Source organism: Manihot esculenta, chromosome 15 (assembly GCF_001659605.2).
Source record: "Manihot esculenta cultivar AM560-2 chromosome 15, M.esculenta_v8, whole genome shotgun sequence".
Taxonomy (NCBI): domain Eukaryota; kingdom Viridiplantae; phylum Streptophyta; class Magnoliopsida; order Malpighiales; family Euphorbiaceae; genus Manihot; species Manihot esculenta.
Genome location: NC_035175.2, coordinates 3,752,125 through 3,777,358, shown reverse-complemented (window position 1 = coordinate 3,777,358; position 25,234 = coordinate 3,752,125). Strand labels below are relative to the sequence as shown.

At 37.3% G+C, this 25,234-nt stretch overlaps 4 protein-coding genes and 1 non-coding gene across 6 annotated transcripts; 1 reads left to right on the top strand and 4 right to left on the bottom strand.

The window, feature by feature from the left end:
* Window positions 1-142: 142 nt before the first annotated feature.
* Window positions 143-214, bottom strand: TRNAT-UGU. Its single transcript has one exon. It is a non-coding gene; the product is annotated as a tRNA-Thr (tRNA).
* Window positions 215-1,679: 1,465 nt separating this feature from the next.
* Window positions 1,680-6,337, bottom strand: LOC110602462 (chaperonin CPN60-2, mitochondrial). The gene is made up of 17 exons (XM_021739991.2): window positions 6,114-6,337; window positions 5,813-5,837; window positions 5,558-5,689; window positions 5,068-5,227; window positions 4,654-4,925; window positions 4,315-4,419; window positions 4,070-4,156; window positions 3,868-3,957; window positions 3,672-3,752; window positions 3,512-3,580; window positions 3,276-3,353; window positions 3,097-3,192; window positions 2,797-2,896; window positions 2,612-2,715; window positions 2,351-2,456; window positions 2,166-2,244; window positions 1,680-2,039 (listed from the first exon to the last, which is right to left on the bottom strand). The coding sequence occupies exons 1-17, from the start codon at window positions 6,149-6,151 to the stop codon at window positions 1,937-1,939; spliced, it is 1,725 nt and encodes a 574-aa protein (XP_021595683.1). The 5' UTR covers window positions 6,152-6,337; the 3' UTR covers window positions 1,680-1,936.
* Window positions 6,338-6,627: 290 nt separating this feature from the next.
* On the top strand, window positions 6,628-8,977 carry LOC110602464 (NADH dehydrogenase [ubiquinone] 1 alpha subcomplex subunit 13-B). The gene is made up of 3 exons (XM_021739993.2): window positions 6,628-6,995; window positions 8,536-8,607; window positions 8,696-8,977. The coding sequence occupies exons 1-3, from the start codon at window positions 6,781-6,783 to the stop codon at window positions 8,838-8,840; spliced, it is 432 nt and encodes a 143-aa protein (XP_021595685.1). The 5' UTR covers window positions 6,628-6,780; the 3' UTR covers window positions 8,841-8,977.
* A 1,416-nt stretch (window positions 8,978-10,393) lies between these two features.
* On the bottom strand, window positions 10,394-11,413 carry LOC110602465 (heavy metal-associated isoprenylated plant protein 28). Of its 2 annotated transcripts, XM_021739994.2 has the most exons (3): window positions 11,101-11,413; window positions 10,931-11,006; window positions 10,394-10,851 (listed from the first exon to the last, which is right to left on the bottom strand). In XM_021739994.2, exons 1-3 carry the CDS (start codon window positions 11,104-11,106, stop codon window positions 10,496-10,498), a joined length of 438 nt encoding a protein of 145 aa, XP_021595686.1. In that variant the 5' UTR covers window positions 11,107-11,413; the 3' UTR covers window positions 10,394-10,495. The 2 variants fall into 2 exon arrangements, with proteins under 2 accessions (XP_021595686.1, XP_043806963.1); XM_043951028.1 differs by lacking the exon at window positions 11,101-11,413 and having other exon boundaries at window positions 10,931-11,012.
* Window positions 11,414-12,819: 1,406 nt separating this feature from the next.
* LOC110602463 lies at window positions 12,820-16,154 on the bottom strand. Its single transcript, XM_021739992.2, has 4 exons — window positions 15,732-16,154; window positions 14,161-14,265; window positions 13,972-14,028; window positions 12,820-13,369 (listed from the first exon to the last, which is right to left on the bottom strand). The coding sequence occupies exons 1-4, from the start codon at window positions 16,089-16,091 to the stop codon at window positions 13,040-13,042; spliced, it is 852 nt and encodes a 283-aa protein (XP_021595684.1). The 5' UTR covers window positions 16,092-16,154; the 3' UTR covers window positions 12,820-13,039.
* Between the last annotated feature and the right edge of the window lie 9,080 nt (window positions 16,155-25,234).

Here is a 25,234-nt window from a genome sequence, read left to right as displayed (position 1 = left end):
TTATATTTTAATTGATAAAAAATAAAAAATATAATTATAATAAAATTAAAAATATATATAATAAAACAGTTCAAAAATCATGCCCGCGCAGCGCAGGATCGAATATTCAAAGAATTAGTATAAAATAAATCAATTCAAATCATGCCCCCACGCAGGATCGAACTACGGACCTTCAGTTTACAAGACTGACGCTCTACCACTGAGCTATAGGGGCCATTTGTTATAACTCTGCGTCGCTCATAATGTACTTCTAGCTTCTCCTATTTGATTTTTATCACTAGTGGGACCGCCACGAGTGATGATTAGAAAATCAGTTGGACGGCTGTGGCGCTGAGTGTTAGAAGCGATTAAGAAGTGTAGTCACGGCAACTTGTCTAATTGCAGAGCCCAGTTTCATTCACACACTCTCAATGCAAAGAATCACTAAATATCTTCTGGGAATAAAATGTAATCTCTTTCAGCTTATCCCCAATTTAAACCCTAATTTCTCCAAAATGTCTTTCCTCGATGACTTCCAAGCCAGTCAGCTTCTCTCTCTCCCTTTCCGTGCACTATTTCATGAGTATTTCTAATGTACTTAGGTTTAAGCAGCCCTTTCCACATTTTTCAAATTTCTTTTCCTTTTCCTTTTCCATCAATTGTTTAATCAACAACGTTAACCCAACAAATCCCACTGTTTGCAACGAGGAAGAAAATTAAGAAAACCGAATTGGATTTCTGTCAAATGTTTAAAATCTGATGATAATTTGAAGCAAGCATTTTTGCCTGGTTGCTTATTTAACAGAATTTGAAGGATTCTTGTATAAATTTTGTGTTGAACTGATTTATTACTGTTACTTTTTATCTTCAGTTAGCCTTCAGTGTGATATATTTATGAGTTTTGATGACTAAAAGTCTCTTGTTGACCTTGATCATCTTCTCTGGGAAATACTTTTTTACTCAGTGGTGAGAAGTGCTCATACTGACAAATACTTTCGTTTATTTGGCTTTGAGACTTGATAGTGGACTCTTGATGTATGTGCAGGTCCTTGACATTTTAATCAACACGAGTCAGTTTAGAAGCCATTATTTGAGAAAATTTAGTTGTGTACAATAAAGGGGGTGTTTTACATTTTGAATTACTTCCAATCTCATAGTGGACTCCAATTTGAGTAATGCTGTTTTCTGATCGGTATTGATGTAGTTTAGGGCTATGTTCTGAGCATCGCTTGACCCTCTGAAACAAGGAAAATGATGATGAGCAAGTAGCTTGACTAGATTATGGAGGTGTTGCCCTTTAGAAAAACTTCAAGTCTGCGGTTGTAAGGTTCAGATTATTGGGAGAAATGCCATCTTGTTCGAATAATCTCTCTACTTTTGACTACGGTTAAGACCATACTAAATCTTTTCATTTCAGGTACTACATTAAAGTCTACATGTCAAGTTTCCCACAACAGCACAAGCATCCCATTGATCCAGTTCCAGTAATTTATTTTTTAGAACTTTTCCAATTTAAATCAAAACCATCAAATCTGATTTTAGTCTAATTTTAGAGGGAACAATTTCAACCACATTCAGGCTCTGGTAAGATTTGTCATCTAAGTTACATTAAGGCAATTCTTGATCCAAACCAGGTCGTAACCGATATACGGATGCAAAATCTATCAATAAAGCTGAAGAATAACCCCAACACCAGCCAATCAACTAAAAAAGGTAAACATTGTCTTATTCCAAGGGGATAAAAAAGTGCACTAGCAAACAGGAATTCAAGATGGTTTTATCTTGAATAATCCAGGCCCCGGAACTAATACCTACACATCTCACTATGAATACACGGATGCCTTTAGACCTTCACAATAATGACTCGTTAAAAATAAAAGAAAGGATAAAAACCCAATGGTCCATGTGAATTGATGACTGTTAATTCCTAATTTGGATGAGTGTTTTACGAGGAAAATTAGTAATCCATGCCCATGCCAGGCGCCATTGCTGGAACATCCTTCTCGTCCTTTGGAAGTTCAGATACGACAGCTTCAGTTGTTGTCATCAATGATGACACACTGTAAGCAAAAGACAGCAGAATTGTTAGCTGGTAAGTGAAGATATTGAAATGGTAATAGCAAGTGGTGAGAGAAAAAGCAACAAAATATGATAAACCAAAACTTTATACAAGCATCTACTCTCACCTTGCTGCATCAACCAAGGCAGTTCTAATTACTTTCAGCGGGTCAATAATCCCTGCTTTCACCATATCAACATATTCACCTGGCAGCGTAGCAAATTTTACCAATAAATTTAGCATATAAATGGGTATACAATCTCCAGTTAAACCAAAGCAAAAAAGAAACACGATCACAAAAGCATCACTGACCTTTGGCAGCATCATAACCAAGATCCGGGTTATCCTGCTCCAACAGCTTACCAACAACAACAGCTCCCTCAACTCCTGCATTACTTGCAATTGTATGTACTGGAGTCTGCAATTAAAGGATGGACTGAAGGGATAAGCAAATGACATGCCACATTTAAATAGCTCGCATTTTTGGAATATCCAAAGCTTTGGAAAATTGCATATAATTCATCTAATGCAAGTATTTTCAAGTTTGCACCCTTGCTCTAAAATTAGACAAACCTTCAGAGCATTCTGAATGATTTGGACACCAATCTTCTGGTCAAAGTTGGCAGTCTGCAAATTATCCAACTCTTTTGAGGCATAAAGAAGAGCAACACCACCACCTGCAAAGGAGAACAGTTAAAAATAAAATTTTGATTCTAAATTTTACCGTCTTAACATGAGGGAATTTGAAAAAAACGTACCTGGCACAATACCCTCTTCTACAGCTGCCTTTGTAGCATTTAAAGCATCTGTAACCCTATCTTTCTTCTCACCAACTTCAGCTTCACTAGCTCCTCCAATCTGAAATAAGCAAATCTCCTGTGGCGTTACTCTAGCTTAATGAAAACCAATTCAGTATCAGTAATTGACCCAGTCAGAAGCTAAAAAGATCAGCAGGCTGTCTTTTTTTTTTTTTTTTTTTGGGTTTGGGGGGGGGGGGGGGGGGTCTGAGCTGGCAGAAAGGCATAGGCTGATGATACTACATATGAATGTAAGCAAACCTTGAGCACAGCAACACCTCCAGAAAGCTTTGCCAGTCTTTCTTGCAATTTCTCTTTGTCGTAGTCAGAAGTGCTTAACTCTATTGCAGACCTTATCTGCAATCAAAATAGCATTCCATTAGTCAGGCTTTACACTTGCAATGGAGAATATATCTCGAGTATGCTGACAAAAAACCAACCTGTTCACATCTTTCCTCAATGGCCTTCTTGTCACCAGCACCATCAAGAATAACAGTATCATCTTTGGACACCGTAATCTACAAGGCAAGAGTAATTATGTATCAAGACAAATATTTCAGTATCAATATGATTTCCATTTCACATATTAGTGCTTGCAGTATGCCCTCAGGTGCAAGCAACATCATAGTCACGTGGCTAAGACATCACAATCTCAAAGAGAGAATTTAGAGCTTACCTTTTTGCAACTGCCAAGCATATCTATATCAACCTTTTCAAGATTTAGGCCAAGTTCTTCAGTTATCACCTGCAATAAAAAAAGTAATAACTCTCAATCATAACAGCCTTGCCATAAAATTTATACAGAAGCACTTAATATTATGCAGAAGTAAACTCACCTCACCCCCTGTGAGAACAGCAAGATCCTGCAGCCCTGCCTTCCTGTTCTCTCCAAAACCAGGAGCTTTTATGGCACACACCTAATGCAAGACATAAATCACAACTTAGGGACAAATAAAAATACTAACCACAACTCAAGCAACCAGAAATACGGGAAATTTATATAACACATTATCTCCAACAATAAAATCAAACCTTAATTCCAGCGCGAAGCTTGTTTAGAATAAGGGTTGCTAATGCTTCACTTTCCACATCTTCAGAAACTATCAACAAAGGCCTTTGTCTCTGAGCAAAGACAATAAACTTTTGTCAATTCCTATCCAAACGTGAACATACCATTATAAGAATTCAATATGTACTTCCAATTCTGAATGCTTGACAAAAAGACAAAACTCACCTTCAAAGCCAACTCCAACACTTTCACCACAGCATTTATGCTTGAGATTTTCTTTTCATGAATCAGAATGAGGGGATCATCTAATTCCTGTGAGCACACAGGTTTTATCAACTTACATCTGAAGTAACCAGCAGAAATGAAACTAAATGATTAAAGGAACAGTTATTTCACTTTTCAATTATCTGGATACCACAAATTTTAAAGATACATGCTATGAATTTGATTCAGAAGAAATAAAGGCCTACGCATTTTTGGTTTTTCTGGTTGGTGATGAAATAAGGGGATATGTAACCCCTGTCCAGCTTCATTCCCTCAACAACTTCCAACTCATTATATAAGGTCTTCCCATCCTGCAGCAATAAGACCCAATTGAAGAATGAGAAACAAAGCAGCCAAATAACCTACTCAAAGCCCAATCAAGAATAAGAATAAATTTTTATAACTGATGTCAAATCTAAAATAATTTTAGCAACTCCAATCGTGTGAGCCTAGGTTAAAGTAAAGACAAGCTTTCTGAAACTAGGTCTTTATTATCTATATAAGGCCACTTGCAATGAATCAAGATGCGACATGGTTCAACTTACTTGGATTGTAATAACCCCCTCTTTTCCAACCTTCTCCATGGCCTTTGCAATCAACTCACCAATTTCTCTCTCCCCATTTGCAGATATTGTACCAACTTGTGCTATTTCTTCAGATGTGCTGATCATTCGTGTTCTGCTCTTCAAGTTGGTAACAACAGCATCAACAGCCATGCTGATGCCCCGTCTTAGGTCCATTGCATTCATCCCTGCTGCAACTGACTTGCAGCCTTCCATAAATATTGCTCGAGTAAGAACAGTGGCACATGTGGTCCCTGCAACAGATAGAAGATGTCATTGCCATTTCAAAGCAGTATTACCACAGATTTCATGAGTCATAAGTAGCATAGAGAACTCGAGATCTAATGCAATTTGTCAAAGCCAACATCAAGGTAAAAATATTTAGACAAAGATTACCATCTCCTGCTACATCATTGGTAGCATTTGCAACCTGCTTCACAAGGCTGGCACCGACATTCTTGACTTTGTCCTTGAATTCAATACTCTTTGCAACAGTCACTCCATCCTTTGTCACTTTGGGGGCACCAAAACTTTGTTCAATCACCACATTGCGCCCCTACAAATAATAAATCACCATTTCCACCTTTCCTTAACATATTGGATGACAGTAGAAGTTTCTCCAGAGGAGAAAACAATGTTTAATAAATAATAACATAAAAGTTAAAACCATATCTATACTATTCAATCAGTAAGGGCCCAACAGCAACAGCCCTTATCTTCAATTCATTTATGTCTACTAAAGCTTCCATCTAACAGGCATGTATAACAAACTAGATTCTCCGAACAAACAAAAATAAAATAAAATAAAGACACAGTTGTAACATATGACAATCTTTTAGCCATTAACGTCAAATGGAATAGGAAATGCCGAGAGCAGATATTGTACCTTGGGGCCCATGGTGACTTTCACAGCGTCAGCAAGCTCTTCGACGCCCTTGAGCATTAAAGCCCGGGCTTCCACACCAAATTTAATGTCTTTGGCCGCATAGTTCCTGCTCCAACTTATTCTACTTCCAATCTTCACAAGCACAGAGAACCAAAGTGAAAAGTCATATCAAAACTTTCATAAGCGGTCACAGGAACAGATCAGTACAGGATATCGCATAATTTACAAATCAGAAAGAAGGCCGCCATAACACACCTGATGAGTGCTGTTCCTAGCGATCCTGTGAACCAAAAAAGAATAAAGAAAAACCATTAACATCTGGATGAAGCAATAAGACAAATAACAAAATTGAGCATTGACCACTGGGACCACATTTCAGAAATCAGGTAGCAAGCTTTTAGTTCAGTTATTTCATCTAGTTAGGAAGGAAACTTATAAATTCCTTTTCTTTCGTGTTATATTGAAGTGATTTTCTCGGGCACCAAATGGAAAATGAGGAAAAGACTAAAACCCAGTCGTCGCAGCAGGGACAAAGTAGAAGGAGAATAGAGCATACCGAGCTTTAGAAGCGAGGCTAGAAGCGAAACGATACATGGTGTGCAAATTGTAGAGAAAGAAAGACTTTTGGACTGGGAACAAGTCGAGTGAATTAACAGAGCAAAGCGGGTCTAGTTAGGCCTGTAAAGGGAGAATGCAGGTGCTTTTCTAATGAAAGAGGAAGGCTCTAGAAGCAGCACGGCAACTTCTAGTTCTAGGGTTTAGGGTTTTATGAATTTTTATTGTCAATTTTATTTGGAGCTCTTGAACGTTGGGCTTTTATTATTCCTTTCTTGACCCGCAGACCCGATTATTTTCCGGGTTAGAGGTCTCTCCGATGGATCCGCTGAAAAACTGCATAGGCCTGGGCTCAGATTGAAATCGAGATCGGGAAAAAAAGGGTTTGAAAGAAGAATGATTTAAAAATTTTAAATTATTTTTCATTGAAAATTCAATTCATAAAAATAATATAAATATTTATGTGCATCATTCACATTAACCAATTGGCCAACACGTGCCTCACCCGAGCCGGACCCTATGCTAGAGCACACCCTCAAACGCTACACCCGACTCTACTGGATTTGAGTTATTTCCATCGTCTTGCTTCTTCTATATTCCTCGCTTCAACTTGTTCCTGGAGACCCATTAATTTGAAGCGGATTCACAGGCACAGTGTATACACTAAGATGACGGAGGCTGTGATTAGGACGAAGCCAGGGATGGCGAGCGTAAAGGACATGCCGATTCTCCAAGACGGCCCGCCTCCTGGTGGCTTCCCACCGGTCCGGTACGCCCGTCGGATTCCCAACAAGGGACCCAGCGCCATGGCCATCTTCCTTGCTGCTTTGGGCACTTTCTCATACGGGATGTATCAAGTGGGTCAAGGCAACAAGATCCGCAGGTAGGAGCCTGGCATTTACATAGCATTTCTATCATTGATTTTCGGTTGTTTTTGCTCCTTTTTTTTTTCCCTTTTTAATAGTATCTGGGTTCAGGTTGACAATGAAATTAGGATTGGAAAAGTGGAGAATTTTGGTTGTCATCATTGTTCTAGCATAATCAGATTGATGATTATTAGGGTTTGTCAGTTTGAAATACTCGACATCAACATTAATATCCCCATTTGGTTGTTACTCCTTTTTTTTTTTCTGTTTTAGTATTTTGAGTAGTTTTGGCCTCTGGTTTTCGTGTCTTTACTCAACACTATACGGGATATATTGTGGTTTTTTGGGGATATTTTGATCTCATGAGACTTATGTTTTTAATTTCTGTATTGTCTTGCCTTTGGGTGATAGACTTGTACTCCGTTGTGTGTGTGTCGATACATGATAAGGATAGAGTTATAGTTTCTATTTGAACTGAGAGCTAGAATTCTAATAGCCGAATCAGCATTATCAAATTTTTATGTACTGTGAGATTTTAGTCGATATTTGATTATCTGAATTTGATTATAATCATAAGAATATTTTGACATGGTGATCAGTTAAGGACGAGGATGTTCATGCATTTTTTTTCTCTCAAAAATAGCAATATATGGAGTGGAGAATATTGAGAAGTCGATGGATGGGTGATTTTAGGTACATGTAGGAGTGGCTTGATAGCTGATATTTGATGTATTCAGTGTTTCCATTGTGCACATGGATGTTTCAAGGGCCAACAAAGGCTGAAGGAATTTTATTTGTTCAACCTTGTTGGCAATATTGTTTGTGTCTAGTGAGTGATGACATGCTGTAGAGCTGAAGAATTTGATCACCTAAGCTGGTCTTAGCAATTTCTGCTGTCATAGATACGGAAGCAAGAATTAAGATGGTGAAGCTATGCCTCTTTATATGTTGTCAAAAAAATGGCGCTTGAAGTGTGCAATTAATAGTCAAATAAAAAGAACATTTGCCCACTGAATGATGTAATTCTGACATAATTGGGATTTAATCAAGATTTAATGCTTTTATTTTTCAGGGTCACAGATGAGTTGTTGGCAATCTAGATATTGTCCTTTGAGTGTTTGTTCTGAAATATTTTTGTCTTGTTAATTACAAAATTAGGATGTAACCATTGGGCTCTGCTGATATGTTTTTCTTTGAGAACAATTTAAGGGGAGGAAATGTGAAATATTGGCAATGGCAATAGGGGTGGATTATTTGGCTAGTTGGATAGTTGTGGTAATCTCTTATGAGAAATTATTGGGCTCTTCCACTTGAGCCTCCAGCTAAAAGAAGTCTTCTGATTAAATTTGTAGCTTTAGAGAAGATCAATTTCAGGTCACTGTAGACTGGTCTTAATTTCAGTTATATAGTACTTAATAGTTCATATGCTGGTATATTCTACAGCTTGTGTGGTTAAAGAGCAAGTTACTGATAATACAAACGTAATGCTCAGGCTTTGACCTTCTTATGTGGGGACGTCACAAACTACAACCTTAATTCAATATTTTCATGCTGCAGGGCACTCAAGGAAGAGAAATATGCTGCTCGAAGAGCAATATTACCTGTGCTTCAAGCTGAAGAAGATGAAAGGTAGTAGCTCTTTCCCACTGCCATCACTGATGTACTCTTCCAGTTTGTGTAGGGAAGTTTTCTTATGGTCATCCATTTTTATCCATAGATTTGTCAAAGAGTGGAATAAGTATCTTGAGTACGAGGCAGAAGTAATGAAGGATGTGCCTGGTTGGAAAGTTGGTGAAAATGTCTACAATTCTGGGAGATGGATGCCCCCAGCAACTGGTGAGCTGCGACCAGATGTGTGGTGACAATATTGTCAGTGTGCATGTTTAATTGACAAGACTGGAGAGTTGTTGTGATTCTCCTTATCCAAGTTTGATTTGTTACTTAATGTTGTTTCTTTTCTCATGAAATAAAAATTCAGCTAATAGACTCCTTATGTGCACCGAAAATGCTACCAACAGAAACCATCTTTTTTTTTTTTTGTCAATAAGGGATATGGAAGGGGATGGCGTGTTGAACCCACTCTACCGGGTTCAACAACCCCTATATGCATTGCCACTTAACTACACAGTGGTATGCATTTTCTTTTCTTATAATCTTCTCATCACTGTCTGAAAAATTTCAAAGATAAAAATATGCCTTTTCAGGGAGACTCTTTGGCAGTAAATGCATCTTGGTTGTTGCTATGGAGGCTAGGCTTCACCTGCCTATTTGATGAATCATGACAGTTGTTAAATATTATTTTGCTCCATTGCTTTTCAAGTTCAGCAAATAATAATACCCTGTTTTAATGCTAGTTATCAGTCCCGTTGCACAATTTCTTTTTCTTTTTTCCTCCCATCCAGAGCAATTGATTTGGGTCAATGTCTTTGAGCTTGTTGTCTCTTGAGATTGATAGTGTCGTGTCCTTTGGTTGCTACTGTTTTGGCTTTGACAATTATGACGAAATTTCTTATAATCTAGAATACCTTTATTTGTTCATGAATTTGCTCACATGAAATATTGTGTATTGGCGGTATGTACAATCCACACTAACAGCCAGAAATGTCGTCATTGATCCTCGTAGGTTTAGGGTAGTGCGAATTTTCCTTATAGGCATGCATCTGGTTTGAGGTATAGGTCTTTTAATCTGATACTTCTAAGTTAACTTGTGGATGTTGGAATTTTCTGATCCGTATTCTGATGCTTTGTGTGTGAGCATGGTGACAACCAAAGTCAGTGTGGTTTGGAGCAGTGAATTTTTCTTATGGATATGAATTGTCCTGAACGGTTAAAGAGGCATCGAAAGTTAAGCTGGCTGATGCAATGCTGCTAGGCATCCTAATGATTTGTGTCATGAAAAGCTTTTAATTCATTTGTTTGGCAATATTCAGAGTTGGTTGTAGGGTCCATTCTCTCTAGAATCCTGAAGTGCTGTCCGAGCTAGCACTTCAACACTTCAGGGAGACGATTAGACAGAAGATAATATTCTCATCTTATTAGTAGAATACGTCCATCTGATCAATGAAGTCACGAGAACAATTAATTTCCACGAGTCTCGTAAACTGCTTTGTTCCATTTCAAAGATATTTATAATGAAAATGGTCCAATATAAATAAGAGACTTCCTGTGTTGAACTTCCATTAATTCTTGGGTGGTTGAATTTGGTTGAAGTGATATAGGAGCTGATAGTGACTCAAAGTACTTGGAAACTGAGCTGAAACTTTGTCAGATCCTCTACAAGAATGAAATTACTGAAGCAGAATTCATAAGACGAGCAATAACTGAAAGCAATCCATTAGAGCTTCTTATTTGTACATCTGGATACGAAAGGAACAATTAATATTTTATGGATGATACAACGTAGTTTGCCAAAAAAAAAAAAAAAGACAACTCGTTTGTTTCTTGCATTACACATTTTCATTTATACCCATGTAGGAGTAATTAAAGAAGAGCACTTATTGGTATAAAATTAAAAATATTACATAATTGAACAACCGTGAGGATTTTCATCGCTGAAAGCTGCACCAGTCTGGTGGCCAAAGATGGAGGATTGCACAGGATGACGATAATACCTATGATCACTGCTATCATATCCATGCTTATGGTAGTTGTAAGAAGATGAAGGCTGAGGGGCATAGTAGTTCAAGGGACCATTAACCTGGTGTTGATCATAATAGTAAGTCGCATCGCTATGATGCTCTGGATTATAGGGTAATTGCCATAGCTCTGCCCTTCTTCCTGTCTTTCGAACCGTTTTCAGCACCTTTTTCTGATCAGCCCATCCGGTGACCGTCACCTTCTGCAACCCCATGTCGATATCAACATCATCCACACCTGAGCCAAAGTAATTAATCTTTAATTATTAGATATGATCAAGAATCATCGTGTATTAAGAAAAGGCCATGCTTTGTACCTTTTAGTTTCTGTAGGGCAGTTTTAACCTTGCTCTCGCAGCCTGCGCAATCCATGTGTACTCTCATCTCTATCATCTGCATAATACAAAGAAGCTATATAGCTGAATTGAAAACAGGGAAATTGTACAAAACCATGACCACAGGAGGCAAGAAAAACAAGAATAATTACCGTCATTTTTCTTTATGAAAGAATTTGGAAAAGGAACTCTGAAAAAGCTTCTGTTTTTGGATCAGAAATCGACTGTGTTTATGGCTGCTTGACAAAGAAGATCGTTCGTGTATAAATACTGGTCACTTCCCCTTTAAGATTAGTTTAATTTACTATAATTTCCTGCACAGCTGAAGCTAATACCTTTTTCTCCGAACCGACCTGCATGTGCCGTATATGCAGGTTGGAGCTTACAGGAAAGATTAATTAAATATAAATGAGAGTATAATAATGAGTTTTACAACGTAATTATTTTAAAAATATATATGAAATATATGAATTTAGATTCAACGGTTATAATAACAACATTTTGAATAAATTACATTTATGAATAAGTTTCCATCCATATTCGAGTATATACATCAATAAATTTACAAATGTCATGGTAAAAAAAATTTCGAATTACAAAATTTTAAATTTTTTTATTTAAAAAAAATTGTAAAAAAAATTTAATTAAATTAATTTTTTACAAAATTCTTAATTTAGTTTTAGTTTTAAGTTGATTGTAATACAAACATAATATGTTAATTTTTTTTCTAAATATTTGAAAATAATAATTATAAAGGGACATTGACTTTGATTTTGTTGACAAAAGATTGATTAATCTCTAACAATGCGATTGATTGACATAGTTAATAATGGGGGCTTTGGAGCCGGCGACGGATAACTGCACATGACATGGTGCGGTTCCATCGGATCATGTATATATCATGGCTTGGAAATTAAGATGGAACAAAAGAAATATCCTTTTCTTTATTAGAAGATGAAATTATTTGTTTTTTCAATTCAATCAATCGATGCCACGTGTATGTTTCTCAATAGAATTTGATGGAGGGATTTATCATGTTATACTACATTTGAATGTCAACAATTATTATTAATTAACAATGAATAAATAATAAATTCCATTTCAAAAAAAAATGAATAAATAATAAATTAACATAAAAATAGTTAACCATTATAAACGAGTTGATTGAAGAGTCCATAAATAAATTAATTCAAATTCATAAAATGAGTCAATTTACAATTTGAAAGAAGATACATACCCAGAGTAACTAATAAGCTTAAATTCAGTTTGTGCGTTAAACAAGTTTAAAAACTAAAAATTAAGATCAGTTCTTCAAATAAAAAAGTGGAGTAGAATTTTTTCCGAAAATCAAATAGTGTTAAATCACTCGATTCATTTTCACCCTAAAATATGTAACATGTCCAGGATCATATTCGCCAAAATAAAGGCTGGTTTCAAAAACAAGAAGCAACTCTTTTCAAAAAAACAAAACAAAACAAAACAAAACAAGAAGCTAAGTTCAGGATGTAAAAAGAACTCTCACATCCACCGGCAACTGATTTGTCTATAAAGATAAATGTGGAGAAGGGCATACCACTAAGGTTTTTATGATGTGAATGATAATCAAAGGTGATAAGTAAGGAATCCAGTAGTTGCGATCAGTGTATGAATTTTATCTTTCAAAAAAAAAAAGGACGGACGGACTCCCAAATGGTAAGCTAAGAAGTACTTGGGATGTTTATCTACCACTATAATAAAAGTTATCCATTACATCGAATAAATACTCATAATCAAGCAAACTAACATTCCAGGGCTCTAACCCATGTGCATAAGTTAAAATTTAAAAGGGCAAAAAAGACAGCAGAACAACAACAATCAATAACACAAGCAAATTTACATGGAAAACACAAAGCTACATTTATCGATTGAAAAGTTTATTTGTTTGGTAAAGCACGCACGAGTTACAGACCTTGAGCATGATTAGTTACTACCACATCTATAATCCACTACCAAGATATACACAGAAAAGAAGTGCACAATCCCCAGTTACTTCATATATGTGTGGCCCCAAGCAAAGATCCTAAACCAAGTATACATTTAGAAGAAAGATACTTACATAACCAAAAAGAGTGGCCCAGTCCCACCTTCCTTAGAGGCATCAGGAATACTGGAATAGCAAAAGAGGTGATTGGACATTTCCCAGCTCCAGTCCTGTTTCCTAGACACAGACATTCGGGGCCATCGGTTTATCCTAACATAGTGCTCCCTGATTGTCCCATCCCAGATAAAACTAGTTACAATTGAAAAACAGCATTCATGGCCGCCCCATACCCTATCACCAGGATCCGCAGTTTGGCTTCCATCTTGATGAAAGTAGCGACGCATGGGAGGACCAGTGCCTTTCCAGTAGGGATCAAGATTTCTCCAATATTCTGGAGCCACCTAAGACCATTTTGATTATATGTCAAACATTCATGGCAATGAATTGCAACAGGACTTTAGCGAACAATAAGCCACAAATTGAAGAAGTATGATCCATGAGTTGGTGACTGATGGATATTAGTCTAAAAACCCATGGCAATAAATAAGGAGTGTTATTGGAATTATTGGGCATGGTATGCAGAAAAGATAAGAAGTTCCAGTAATTAAGGTATAGCAAAGCCAGCCATGCATGTTAAGAAAAGCCTGGATGAAAATAGCAAATTAACTGTGAAAATAAACGTGTAGGATCACCAATAGACAGTTATAATAGAAATATTTGTAACATTGACAAAGAGGTAAACTAAAATTCTTGACCTCTTCCTTGAAATTCCAAAGAATATCATTGCAAAAGCTATACAAGGTTATAATCAACAAAAATAGATGATTTTGATATTTTTTGTCATTAAACTGATCCATTACTAACGTGTTCCAGGGCCATAAGCATGCATGCTTCAAACTAGTTCAATCATCATTGCACTGGATCTGGATGGCAGACTTTATTAACAAGTCATGTCAGGTATTCTGCTTTCAAAATAATTTGTACTCCATAAAGAAGAACATACCTTTGTAAAATGGAATTCCCAAACATGATCACATAGATCATCCCTCATGATACGAGTCTAGCATAAAGGATAAACAAAAAAAACACTTTGTGTTAGTCCTTTGCTAGCGGCCTTTTGCATATGCACAGTGCATATTGAAAAACAGGAGAGAATAAAGGAAAAACTGGGCATGGATTACTCATTACTTACTCGTTTGCCATCGATAACAGATAATGAATAAGCAGCCAACTTGGATATTCCCCGAACCTGTGACAAGCGAGGAATGTGCGCTTTTCCGAGCCACAATTCCTCGCACTAAAGAAAAAAATATTGCTAACTTAGACTTCTTTCAATAATGAAAGAAACAAGATAAAAGTAAAAAGGATCATTGGGTAACAATATTCTGTGAATCCTACTTAGATGCAAGATATGCGTATGTATATGGCTCAGAACTTGACCCAACAAAAAGCTTGGTTTAGACCTCTTCTTTGCTAAAAAAAGGTTTCCCATGAATGTAATGTAACATACAAAGGGCTTAATATGACAACACTGCCTAAATTGGAGCAGCAATATGAGAAGAGGGAGAGAGAGAGAGAGAGAGAGAAGTAAAAAATGAAAAAGTGGGATAGCTTCATATTAATTTCTCTCGACTATGGTTCTGTTTCCACTTTCCAAGAGCCTTCAATCTGTATATTATCATCAAAGCATCTTGGCAGGTAGTCCTCAGGTACATCAGTGAAATTCTTGTTTCTTATCATTAAAAAGAGAAAAAGAAAAAGAAATGCTGCAGTTTCAACATAAGGAAAATAAAGGCAGCACATATATTGACCATAGACATCAAGATATAGGGCAGTTTATGTGACAGATATCATCTAGATCCTTCGCAACATAATCATATGTTAAAGAACCTATAAAGTTTATATAAGGAGATATTATTGAATGTGACCATTTTATGTACAACAATTAGACATTGACCCTCAATTCTAGTAGGACCTATATGGGATTCATCATGAACAATGGTTATAATAAACACGTTGTATATACAATCGTTGTATCGTAAAATTTCTACATATATAAGGCTTAAGGATATGGACCAAAAAGGAAAAGGTGAGGATATGGACCCAAAAAGGAAAAGAACATGTGCAACGCATAAGGTAAATTAAAGTTGTTATGTGATCAGCTGAATTGCCAAGAAAAATCATTGTTAAAACTCAATTAAGACCAGATGACCCAACAGTTTAACCTCAAAGCCTAAGATCCATAGTTTAAAGGTTGAGCACCCTGGAATCTAGTGAATTTTACCCCTGCTCCTATGCTAATTTTGGTTTAAATATAACACCAACAGATGTTTTCAACAGTATTAAGTACTTTTTTCTTCCATTTCAGATAATATTGTATTATGCCACTCCATGCCAATTACCAAGCTTTTTAGATAAAGTAGTCTCCAGATATTACTAGGAAGCAATAATGAATTCCAAAAAATGAAAATTACTGAAGAGATCTTATAAACATTGCTAAATTAGGTGCATTCTACATATAAACTTCAATCATTAGATTCAACATAATTATGAGATAATAATTATGTCTATATGGAATTCAATTCCAAAGCCAAATCCCGAAAACTCAACGAAAAGATTAAAACCCCATATAGGCAATTAATCAAACACTCAAACAACTAAGACCTAAAGAATACACCGAAAATAACGACCAGGAAAACAAGAAATAAGTTATTCAAATTCTCAAGAATTAAGAGGAAGGACAACTAATTAAACCAAGATAACCTTAGAGCTCCAGAGACGATCACTAGAAGCGAGGCGGTGCCACCTGCGAGAGACAAGGAGAGATAGTGCCACGCTGCGTGCGTCGAGATTACTAAGAATCTTCATCATCAAGTCCCAACCAAGGACATCCAAAGGGTCTTGTTGAAGACAATCACCATTAGCGTTGTCAGCCACTTCATATCCATCCAATTGGACTCTCTTCTTCCTCTTCTTCTTCCTGTTCGACCCTTTCATCTCCTCAGGCATCGATTCTCCTCCACCAAAATGGACAGCGGTAGTGCGAGGAGACGATGAAGTGGTGTCGTCGACCTCTTCCATGTCATTGGGTTCATTCATTTCTTCGGGCCTGGTCGGAGCCATCGAAGAGAACAGGAAGAGAGCGAAGAAAGAAGAGGGGAGGTGAACTGAAATCACGTGTGCGGAGGATGACATCGTCTTTTTATCTTTCCTTAACGTCTTGTCGTTTTGCGGGAGATGGATTATCGTCCACATACAGTACACCGGATCATCTTGGGAAGCCTACGTGTACGGATCCTATAAGCACCAAGTAGATATGTACTCACAGGCTTATTGTCTTGAAAAGCTGAGTAGGCGTGCGTGCGCATGTAATTTTGACTATACTCTGCTAATCCCTCGTTAATTTTTGCAAAACCGGTGTCAAACTTGTCTAGTAACGACGTCGTTTCCAGGACGACCTAAGAGGAAAAATCATTGCGACTAACAAAAGAGATCATTATTTATTACTATGGGTTCCCAAAAACCTATTATAATTTTGAAGAAATAATTCTAAAATTGGGGTAGTAAGGAAGAATGCGAAAAAATAAAATTAAAGAATTCATTTTGTAAATTTAAAACTTCAAATAAAATTATTATTTATGACTATTATAATTATTATTCTCTTTGTATATTAATTAGTTTTCATAATTTAGTTCTGTTAATTATATAACTTACAAATTATTAAATTGATACTTTGCATTTGCATCCCCAATGTGGGGATAGTTTTCTAACCCTCCTATTTATAATAAATGCTCATAAATTTATGCAATAGCTACTCACTTGACTATTAATTAAATTAGCATTCAAATAATTAATTAATTTGACAATCAAATATATTTAATTGAATTTGAAAGTTTGAAATTCAACTTGTTAATTCCTAATCACCCATCCTTTAATGCTTTGTTTGGAATGACATGGAGTAAAATAAAGGTTTCTAAGTTATGATTTCAGAAAATAAGATTTTTTATAATTAAATCTTAATAAATTTTTATCATACCATAAAGTCTTTTAAAAAATTTAAAAGTTTTTAAAATGAAATATTTTCAACTCATCAATTTAGTAGACTGAAAATTGAAGAGGTGTTTTTAAAGTTTTTGAAAATCTACAAAAACTTTACTTTAAATCCTCTATGCAAATCAAAGTTTTTAAATTTTGAAAAACCCTTTATTATCTTAAAAAATATCCTCCAAACAGAATATAGATTTAACAAAACGACATATCAAAAAAAATCTCAAAACAAAATTACAACCAGAATAACATATGTAAAAAGTAATTTCCTCGATTAAATTAAAAATAAAAATTGAAAGCATAAAACAATAGAAAAAAAGAAAAGCAAAACCTTAATTAGCGAAGTAAAACAGCAAAGGGGAGAAGCAACAAGAGGAGAACAGCACAGCAACAAACAGCATTAAGAGGAAGCAGAAATGAGGAGAAGATCATCATAGTACAACAAAAAAAAGAAAAAGAAAAAATAGCAGAAAGAAGCTAATAAGAAAAATAAGAGGACGAGAATAAAAGATTTGAGTGAGAGAGTGTAACAATTCTAATACTTCTAGCATGGGCCATAGTCTTGAAACCTCGGTGTAACAATTCTATTTTAAGGATGTCCCGAAAAACAACAATATAACTCTAATCAATGCTAGGAACGGACAAGACGATAAAACACCGCCCAATCTTACCGCTACCCGCCGCTGCCGCCACCGATCCCTTATTTCATCCAAATTCTATGCGCCGCTAAATGAATCCCATCCATTGTCAGAACATCGATCTCACAACTTTGATTCTTATCGATGATAATTGAGCCTTAGACATCTTGATTCTGATTGAACCCGCATCGAAAATGTCAAACTTTAACCCTATTTAAACTCAATATATAGGTATGTTTCATACAAATTCAAACTTTATTTTAATGAACTGAACCGAGCTCGAACTACGTATGGGAGGTCTGACCATATTTATCTCTTTGACTCCGTAAAATAATAAATTCTGTAACACCCGATAATTAATCTACATGACGGCGAATGTAATTAAATGATCGTCTGACGATGAAAAAATACACAGTATGTCCGTACGTATCGCCAGCCTGATTATTGTAGGAGATTACAAATACAGAATCACTAGAGGAGAAAAGGAAAGATGAATAAAGAAAGTAGAAGAGAGACAAACTATACAAAACTTATCAAAATACATTTTGAGCCTACATTTTACTATATCTCAGGACATCAATTGGCGCCGTCTGTGGAAACGAATGATATATTTTCATCACCGAAGTTCTCATCCTCATTTCACTTATTGAGATCTACATGGCCATTTACGGTGAAAACCATATTGGAAACACCCCAAACAACCTGATTTCAACTCAGGAAGGACCGCAGTCCTCATTCTCTAGCTCAACTGCCCCATTAAACCAGCCACCTATATTGTTTAACAGGTTACTGAGCTCAACCGAAACCATGTCTCGAACTATCTTGTTTGACCAAGAGCTGTAAAGTATGGCTCTCCAGTTACAGAACACTACCCAGTGGCTAGGGCAGATATTGCAATAGAGAGGGCTAAGCACTCCGTTGAGTATACCACCTGTAGCCGAGGGGCTCAACGTCAATGAGCCCCAACCCATGTTAAACTATCAAGCTCCTCAGCAGAATAGTAGGAGAATAGATGACGGAGATGGAAAGGCCAGTCAGAGAAACGAGCCGATAGCCAGAGCAAGAGGCAGGGTAGTGAGAGAGCTTATTGAGAATGATGGAGCTGAGAGCTACTCCTCAGAGCCAGCAGAAAGGTCGGAGAGTGAAGAGCTAAAAAGAAACTATTGCTTGGAGAATACGCCTAGAAGAGAAGACGTGGATGTAGATTAAAAGCTAGAAAGGTTCAAAGAGCAACTACTGACATGGTTAGAAGCACAAGACAAAAATAGTCTTCTGTTGCGAACCTCATCACCATTTGTGAGAATGGTTCAACAAGAAACCATTCCAAAAAAATTCATGATGCCAACCATGGCAGCCTATGATGGAATGAAAAACCCCCAGGAGCATGTCTTGAACTATAAGACATTTATGGAACTACACAATTGACTAGGTCATTTACAGAATTCCCCCTGCAGTCCAGAGGGCAAAGGAGGAGGGTTATTGGGCAAGGGGTTGTCATCCTCTCCATAGCAAACTCCTCGCCATCAGAATTGAGTTTGGGGGCTCACAGGTCAGCCAACGGAGTGGAGGGGGCATTCCGAGCTGCTTTAGGCCCTGGTTGAAGCCTGAAGTGTACATGCGGAAGGTCTCTTTGTATATCATCTCCTTTAGCTCTGTCGAGGCCTTATATTCCTCCAATCGCGCTTCATAGGCCTGCTGGATCTTCTCCTTCAATTCTGCATAGTCCTTGTACTCTTAGAACCACTCCTTACAGGCCTGCTGGACCCTGTCCTCTGCAGCCCGAGCATCCATCAACAACAAAGTACACCTCTCTTCCAAGGCAGAGACCTCTTGGCGGAGTTGTTATTGCTGAAGTCGGGACTCCTCCATCTCTGAAGTCATGCCCCTCAGCTCCTCGATACATTTGTTGAGCTCTTGCTAGAGGACAGCAGCATGAGCCAAAGCCTCATTGCGCTGGGCCCCGGCCTCATAACGCTGATGACGGGTCTCCTACAAAGCGGACAGTTGTGAGGCTTCATCTTGATGAGACTCTGCCGCAGAAGCTCGTTGGGAAGCCTCGGTGACCTCCTCTCTTGTAACGACCCCAAAATGGACCGTCACAGATCATGTACAAAACATACATTACTGGGAGGTATGTCGGAGTACTCGAGTTTTGTGCCATATCCTCCTTATATGCCTTATATGCCTTATCCTTACTATCCACCATATCCTATGTATCCCTCTTCCCCTATCCATCCAAGTGCAGCACACCTAGAGCCAAATGAACCAGTACCACCACCAGAACCAGTAGCCCCTGTTGTTGATAAACATGAACCTAGCTCATCTGGAGGTAAAGTCCAAATGACGGAGTACTTGAAATTGGATGCTCCTAAATACAACACGGGAGATGATCCATTTGATTACCTCAGAGCAGTTAGAATGATAACCAGTGAATTGGGAGCAGATGATAGGAGAGCCATTGAGATGGCAGGTTTCACATTAAAATGCAGGAAAGCCAGAGAATGGTTTAAGAATTATATATAACACCTTTGTACTTACCATTGCCAGGGCGTAGTCAAAGGCTCCTGGACTTTGCTATACCTGCCAGGGCGTAGTCAAAGGCTCCTGGACTTCGCTATACCTGCCAGGGCGTAGTCAAAGGCTCCTGGACTTCCTGTCTGAGACTATTGGATCATTCAGCATTCACTCACATCACCAAATAACGATGCAATGCAACAGATTCGTGAATACTAATGCAATCAACCTATGGCATAAACATGATGCATGAGATATGCTAAAAGCAGTTTGTGGTTCCATTAAAAGTCATAAGTTTAGTTCCACTCACCTCTGGCTATCTGGACTGACTGACTCTGCAGGCTCTGAACCTCTGGAGCAGTACTCACTGCTGCTCTCTCTGGTTCCTCTGGTCTGTACCTATACAGATGGACTCAAATGAGGGACCAAACAAACGTAGAAATAACTCTCTTAAACTGCCCCAAGAATCCCCTTAAACTCACTCAACTATCCATGCACAGCATGCAAAAGAAAGCTGGACAGGACACTTTCGGCGGCAGGTTCGGCGGCCGAAAGTCCTCTCCAGAGACGAAACTCAAGCACCTTCGGCGGCACCTTCGGCGGCCGAATCCCCCCAAACAGAGCCGAACATGCAAAACTCGCGGGGGCAAGCTGTGGCAGCCTAAGCCACCATGCAAGAGGTTCGGCGGCCGAATGAACCATCGGCTGCCGAACCTGAGTTCATCCCGAACTCAGCTTCCCTTCACCCACTCAAACCATATATACTCCAACTACATATACTCACATATATGATCACAGGGGTCCAAAACTATCTAATAACCCCAAACAACAAATCAAACGTAACACAGCAACATGTATACATGCATAACTCATCAAAACCACTACTTCTCACTTACACATACATCTCTCTCCCTTAACTTCCATAAAACCTTCAGAAAACACATAAACAGGTTCAAGAGCATTACTTACCTCCTGTAACAAGAAGCTGAACACTCTGAACTAAGGAAAACGGACCAACTTTCCTCAAACTCTCAAACTCACACAAACGGAGCTTTTTGCTGCAAAATATTCAAACCCTCAAAACACTCTGCATGAGCTGCTTAAACTCAGCAAATAAACCAAGGGAGACGTGGCCAACTTCTGGACATGATCTGGTGATAACACCTGTCCAAAATGCTGACTAAGGGATACCAAACTGCTGGCTAAGCAACTCAGCTTCGGCTGCCGGATCGCATGCAAAACCATGCAACATTCGGGGGCCGAACCTGAATTCGGAAGCCGAATATTGGGCACTTTCGGCGGCCGAACTTACCTTCGGCGGCCGAACTTGGCTAAGTCTCCATGACCCATTTTCTCTTCAAAACTCAAAACTATAGACCTGTAAAACCATAAAACACATCATAACATGTAGAAAACATAACTCCTACCCTTATATAGAATCCCAACACCCCGGAGTCCACCAGACAACAGGACTTCCGGTGCCGGATTCTAGCCGGGTATTACATCTCTCATCTCCCCTAGCTGCTTGGTGAGACCCTCGATTTGCCCTTGAAACTCAATAATGTGCCCGCGAGCCTCACCAGTGGCAATTATATTCTCATCCCAACGTTTCTTAGCGATACATTGTTCCATCGAGCTCTAGAAGGAATGGTTTCAAGTGTCGATTTTCATGAACACGCCAAAAGTCTACTACAGAAAAGCAAAAGCGAGGTTAAGAAAGCTAAAAGATTAAAAATATTCTCAAGAGAGCAAATAACTTACTATGAGGAACATCTCCCTCAAACTGTCCCCAAGGTCCTCTATGGAGTGTCGAGCTGAAGACCACCTGTTGCTTAGTGGAGCAAGCCAGATGGCTGATGAGGGCCAGGAAGTGGGGATCAGAAGCATCTGGGACCCCCCAAACATCCTCTCGCATAGCATCTTAGCTGTAGAGGCCAGCATGGACTCAACAGTCACCTCAGCGGCATTCAATAACTCATTGTCCGGGGTAGATGACAAGTGATCCATTGCCTTTTTCCCTTTATTAATCGGGGGAGAAGGGGCTGCCCCGGTAGGTTTCAAGTTTCGGGCCCGCTTAGCAGCCCTTCCTTCGGTCATGGGTTCTGAAGTCTAGGCAAGTTTGGTAGCCTCGCCACCAATCACGACAGCTCCCACAGCCTACTCGCTGAGCGTGATGGGCTCCTTAGGAGTTTCCTTGGGAGCAGGAGAAGTCTTGGCAGAAGCTAGCGCTTTAGTGAGAACCGATGTCCTACATGTTGCAGAGGGAGAGCCTTCTGTCACAGGCACCAAAGCCAGGGAAGGCGCATGGGCAAGGGCAGAGCGACGAACCGTAAATGTAGGGTCCGCAGCCTAGAAAACCTCTCGCGTCACATCAAATACGGATTTGTTGGCCTTGAAAGCGGCCATGGTCGCCTTCATACTCTCCCGGGACAAGGTGAAATTCTTGAGAAGCTTGATGGTGCCCATTGATACATCAATAGCTGAAAAGAAAACACTAATCCAGTTAGAGCTCGAACCAATGAAAGGAAAACATGAAAGAAAGAAATCATAAAAGAATACCAGCTTCCTGGCAGTCCCGCAGGTCATACATAAACATGTACTTCTTGACGTCATATTTCTTCTGAAGTCAGTCAGAGAAGACAAATTTGGTCCACTAGGCTTAATCTAGAAAGGTCGTTACAGCCTTGAGGGACCTCTTCCCAGGAGAGGTCAATATTCCAATTGATCACTAAGCCCTCTTTTAGCTAGACAACTACAAAATGCCTTGCCTAACTTTTTATCGAATCCTTATACCCAATAAACATGGATAGTCCGGCCTGAGGACTGAAGTAATAGAACCCGTGGGTAGACCTAACGAGGTGAAAAATATGCAGAATAACTTAATAGAAGGGGCAAAATCCCAACAAAGGCAAACAGACTCAAAATAGCACATGAACAATATAGAATTGGGGACAATATTCGAGGAGACACCTTAAAATGGCGGAATACCTCAATAAAGAAAGGGTTAAAAGGGAAGGTCAACTCAAAATCGCATTATTTGACGAAAAAGACCAAGTTACACATCTTTGCTGGGCGTCTATCAAACCCGCCGGTGGTGAGTAGGGGAAAACGATATGCTCATTAGGTAAGACATCCCTAATTCTATAGATGGTAGTGACAAAATAGTCACTGGAAAAGTAGTGAGAAAAGGAGGAAGAGGTGATAAAGAACACCAGACCCACTACATCGGGAATCCTAGCATAAACCATGAGAAGAGTAAAATGTACCTCTGATTGGAAAGGTAGGAATTATAGAGAAGAGAAATGGCAAGATAATAGAAACACCGCAAGAGGCAGAACATCAAGTGAAAGCAAGAGCGTAAATTTAAAATGGGTAAAAGCGAAGAGGAGACATTTTAACAAGAACTCTCTTAGAGCCGTGCAATAATAATTGGAGTTTCAGGATTTACTCCTAATTAATCATAAAATAATTAATGAGCAGGTAAAGGGGCATTTGATAATAACCGGGCCATGTACACCCCGACCCTGATTGAACCCATGCTAAAAAGGTCAAGTCTTAACTCTATTGAGACCCAATATATAGGTTTGTTTCACATGCAAGTCCAAACTTCACTTTGATGAGTTGGACCGGGTTTGAGCCTATGCATTGAAGGCCTGACCATATTTATCCTTTTAACTCCGTGAGATAATAAATCCCGTGACATTTAGAATCGTATCCACATAGCACCGGATGAAATCAAATGGCTGTCTGACGATAGAAAAAGGACAAAATATATCCATACATACAACCATTGTGACTGTGAGAGAAGAGTCCAAATACATAATGGCGATTACATGTCACTAAATGACAAAAAGAAAAAAAATAAAACAAAAAAAAGACAAATTATACTAACCTTATCAAAATACATATTAATCTATTTTTTATTGGATTTTACAACATCACTTATTTTTCTTCTTATTCAATACCCATGCCATCTAGCCTATTTATAGGAAGATACTCCATCTCTGCATCCAAAAATAATAAATTCAACCTTTTCTTTTTCATTACACTAAAATATTTCAAAAATATTACAAACACTATTAATTTCGTATCTTCCATATAAAGGAATAAAATCAATAATAATCATACAATAAATTTTGTTTTCTAGTAAGAAATTAAGGAAATAAGATTAAATCTGAATTTTAAATATTAAACTAAATAATAATGCAATAAAATTTCATAAATATATTTCATTTAATATTTCAGCGAGTTAATATTCATGACATATTTACATTCACAAAATCAGTAAATTTGAAAAATCTTAAATTTTACATCTAATTCTCGAACCCATTTCAGAAAAAAAATCCGTGGCCTCTTTATAAAATCTTTTATATCTCATTTTATAATCACAGCAAAAACGTTTCCAATCTCTTATGACATGTATAGGCGATAACTTTAAAAGAAAATAATTAAAAAGGTGACGTAGATACAAATGATTTTTCCTTTATTTTTATATTATTAGATAAAAATACTTATAAATTAGTTTTGATAATAACTTTTATCTAAGTTTTTAGATTTATAGTATTAAAAACTAAGAAAAAGAAATATAACTTTTTTACTATATCTATTAAAAATTTTAAAATTTTATTAATTTTACATTTTTTATGCATCATATTATCTGTAAAAATCAATAATCTTAAAAATTAAAAATTTTAATTAATTTATTATAAAAAATTTACTATTTAATCACTATATTATTAAAAAATTATTAATTAATTTTTTAATTTTTTAATTTTAAAAAATATATTAAAATATTATTAATATTTAAAATATCTACTAATTAATTTTTTCATTAATTTTAATTATTAAATATTTTATTATTAATTTTTATGATTTGTAAAAATTTATTACCTCTTTAATGATTCTCATAAAAAATTTATTAATTAGTCCATTTGTATTGAAATTATTTTAAATTTTTATTTGTAATATTTAATTGCTAAAAATAATAAAAATACTGATTAAAAAATTTAAAATTTTATTAATATTTTAATATATTTTTTAAAAATTGATAAATTAATTAATAATTTT

Coding starts and splice junctions, on each gene's coding strand:
- LOC110602465 (XM_021739994.2), bottom strand. Junction 10,852..10,930: donor TGCCCTACAGAAACTAAAAG/GTACAAAGCATG, acceptor ACTTTGGCTCAG/GTGTGGATGATGTTGATATC.
- LOC110602464 (XM_021739993.2), top strand. CDS start 6,781: ATGACGGAGGCTGTGATTAGGACGAAGCCAGGGATGGCGAGCGTAAAG. Junction 6,996..8,535: donor CAAGGCAACAAGATCCGCAG/GTAGGAGCCTGG, acceptor TTCATGCTGCAG/GGCACTCAAGGAAGAGAAAT. Junction 8,608..8,695: donor CAAGCTGAAGAAGATGAAAG/GTAGTAGCTCTT, acceptor TTTTATCCATAG/ATTTGTCAAAGAGTGGAATA.
- LOC110602462 (XM_021739991.2), bottom strand. CDS start 6,151: ATGTATCGTTTCGCTTCTAGCCTCGCTTCTAAAGCTCG. Junction 5,228..5,557: donor AAGTCACCATGGGCCCCAAG/GTACAATATCTG, acceptor TATTATTTGTAG/GGGCGCAATGTGGTGATTGA. Junction 3,581..3,671: donor CTGTTCTCACAGGGGGTGAG/GTGAGTTTACTT, acceptor TTTTTATTGCAG/GTGATAACTGAAGAACTTGG.
- LOC110602463 (XM_021739992.2), bottom strand. CDS start 16,091: ATGGCTCCGACCAGGCCCGAAGAAATGAATGAACCCAATGACATGGAA. Junction 14,266..15,731: donor ATCGTCTCTGGAGCTCTAAG/GTTATCTTGGTT, acceptor TTTTTTCTTTAG/TGCGAGGAATTGTGGCTCGG. Junction 13,370..13,971: donor GGGAATTCCATTTTACAAAG/GTATGTTCTTCT, acceptor AAATGGTCTTAG/GTGGCTCCAGAATATTGGAG.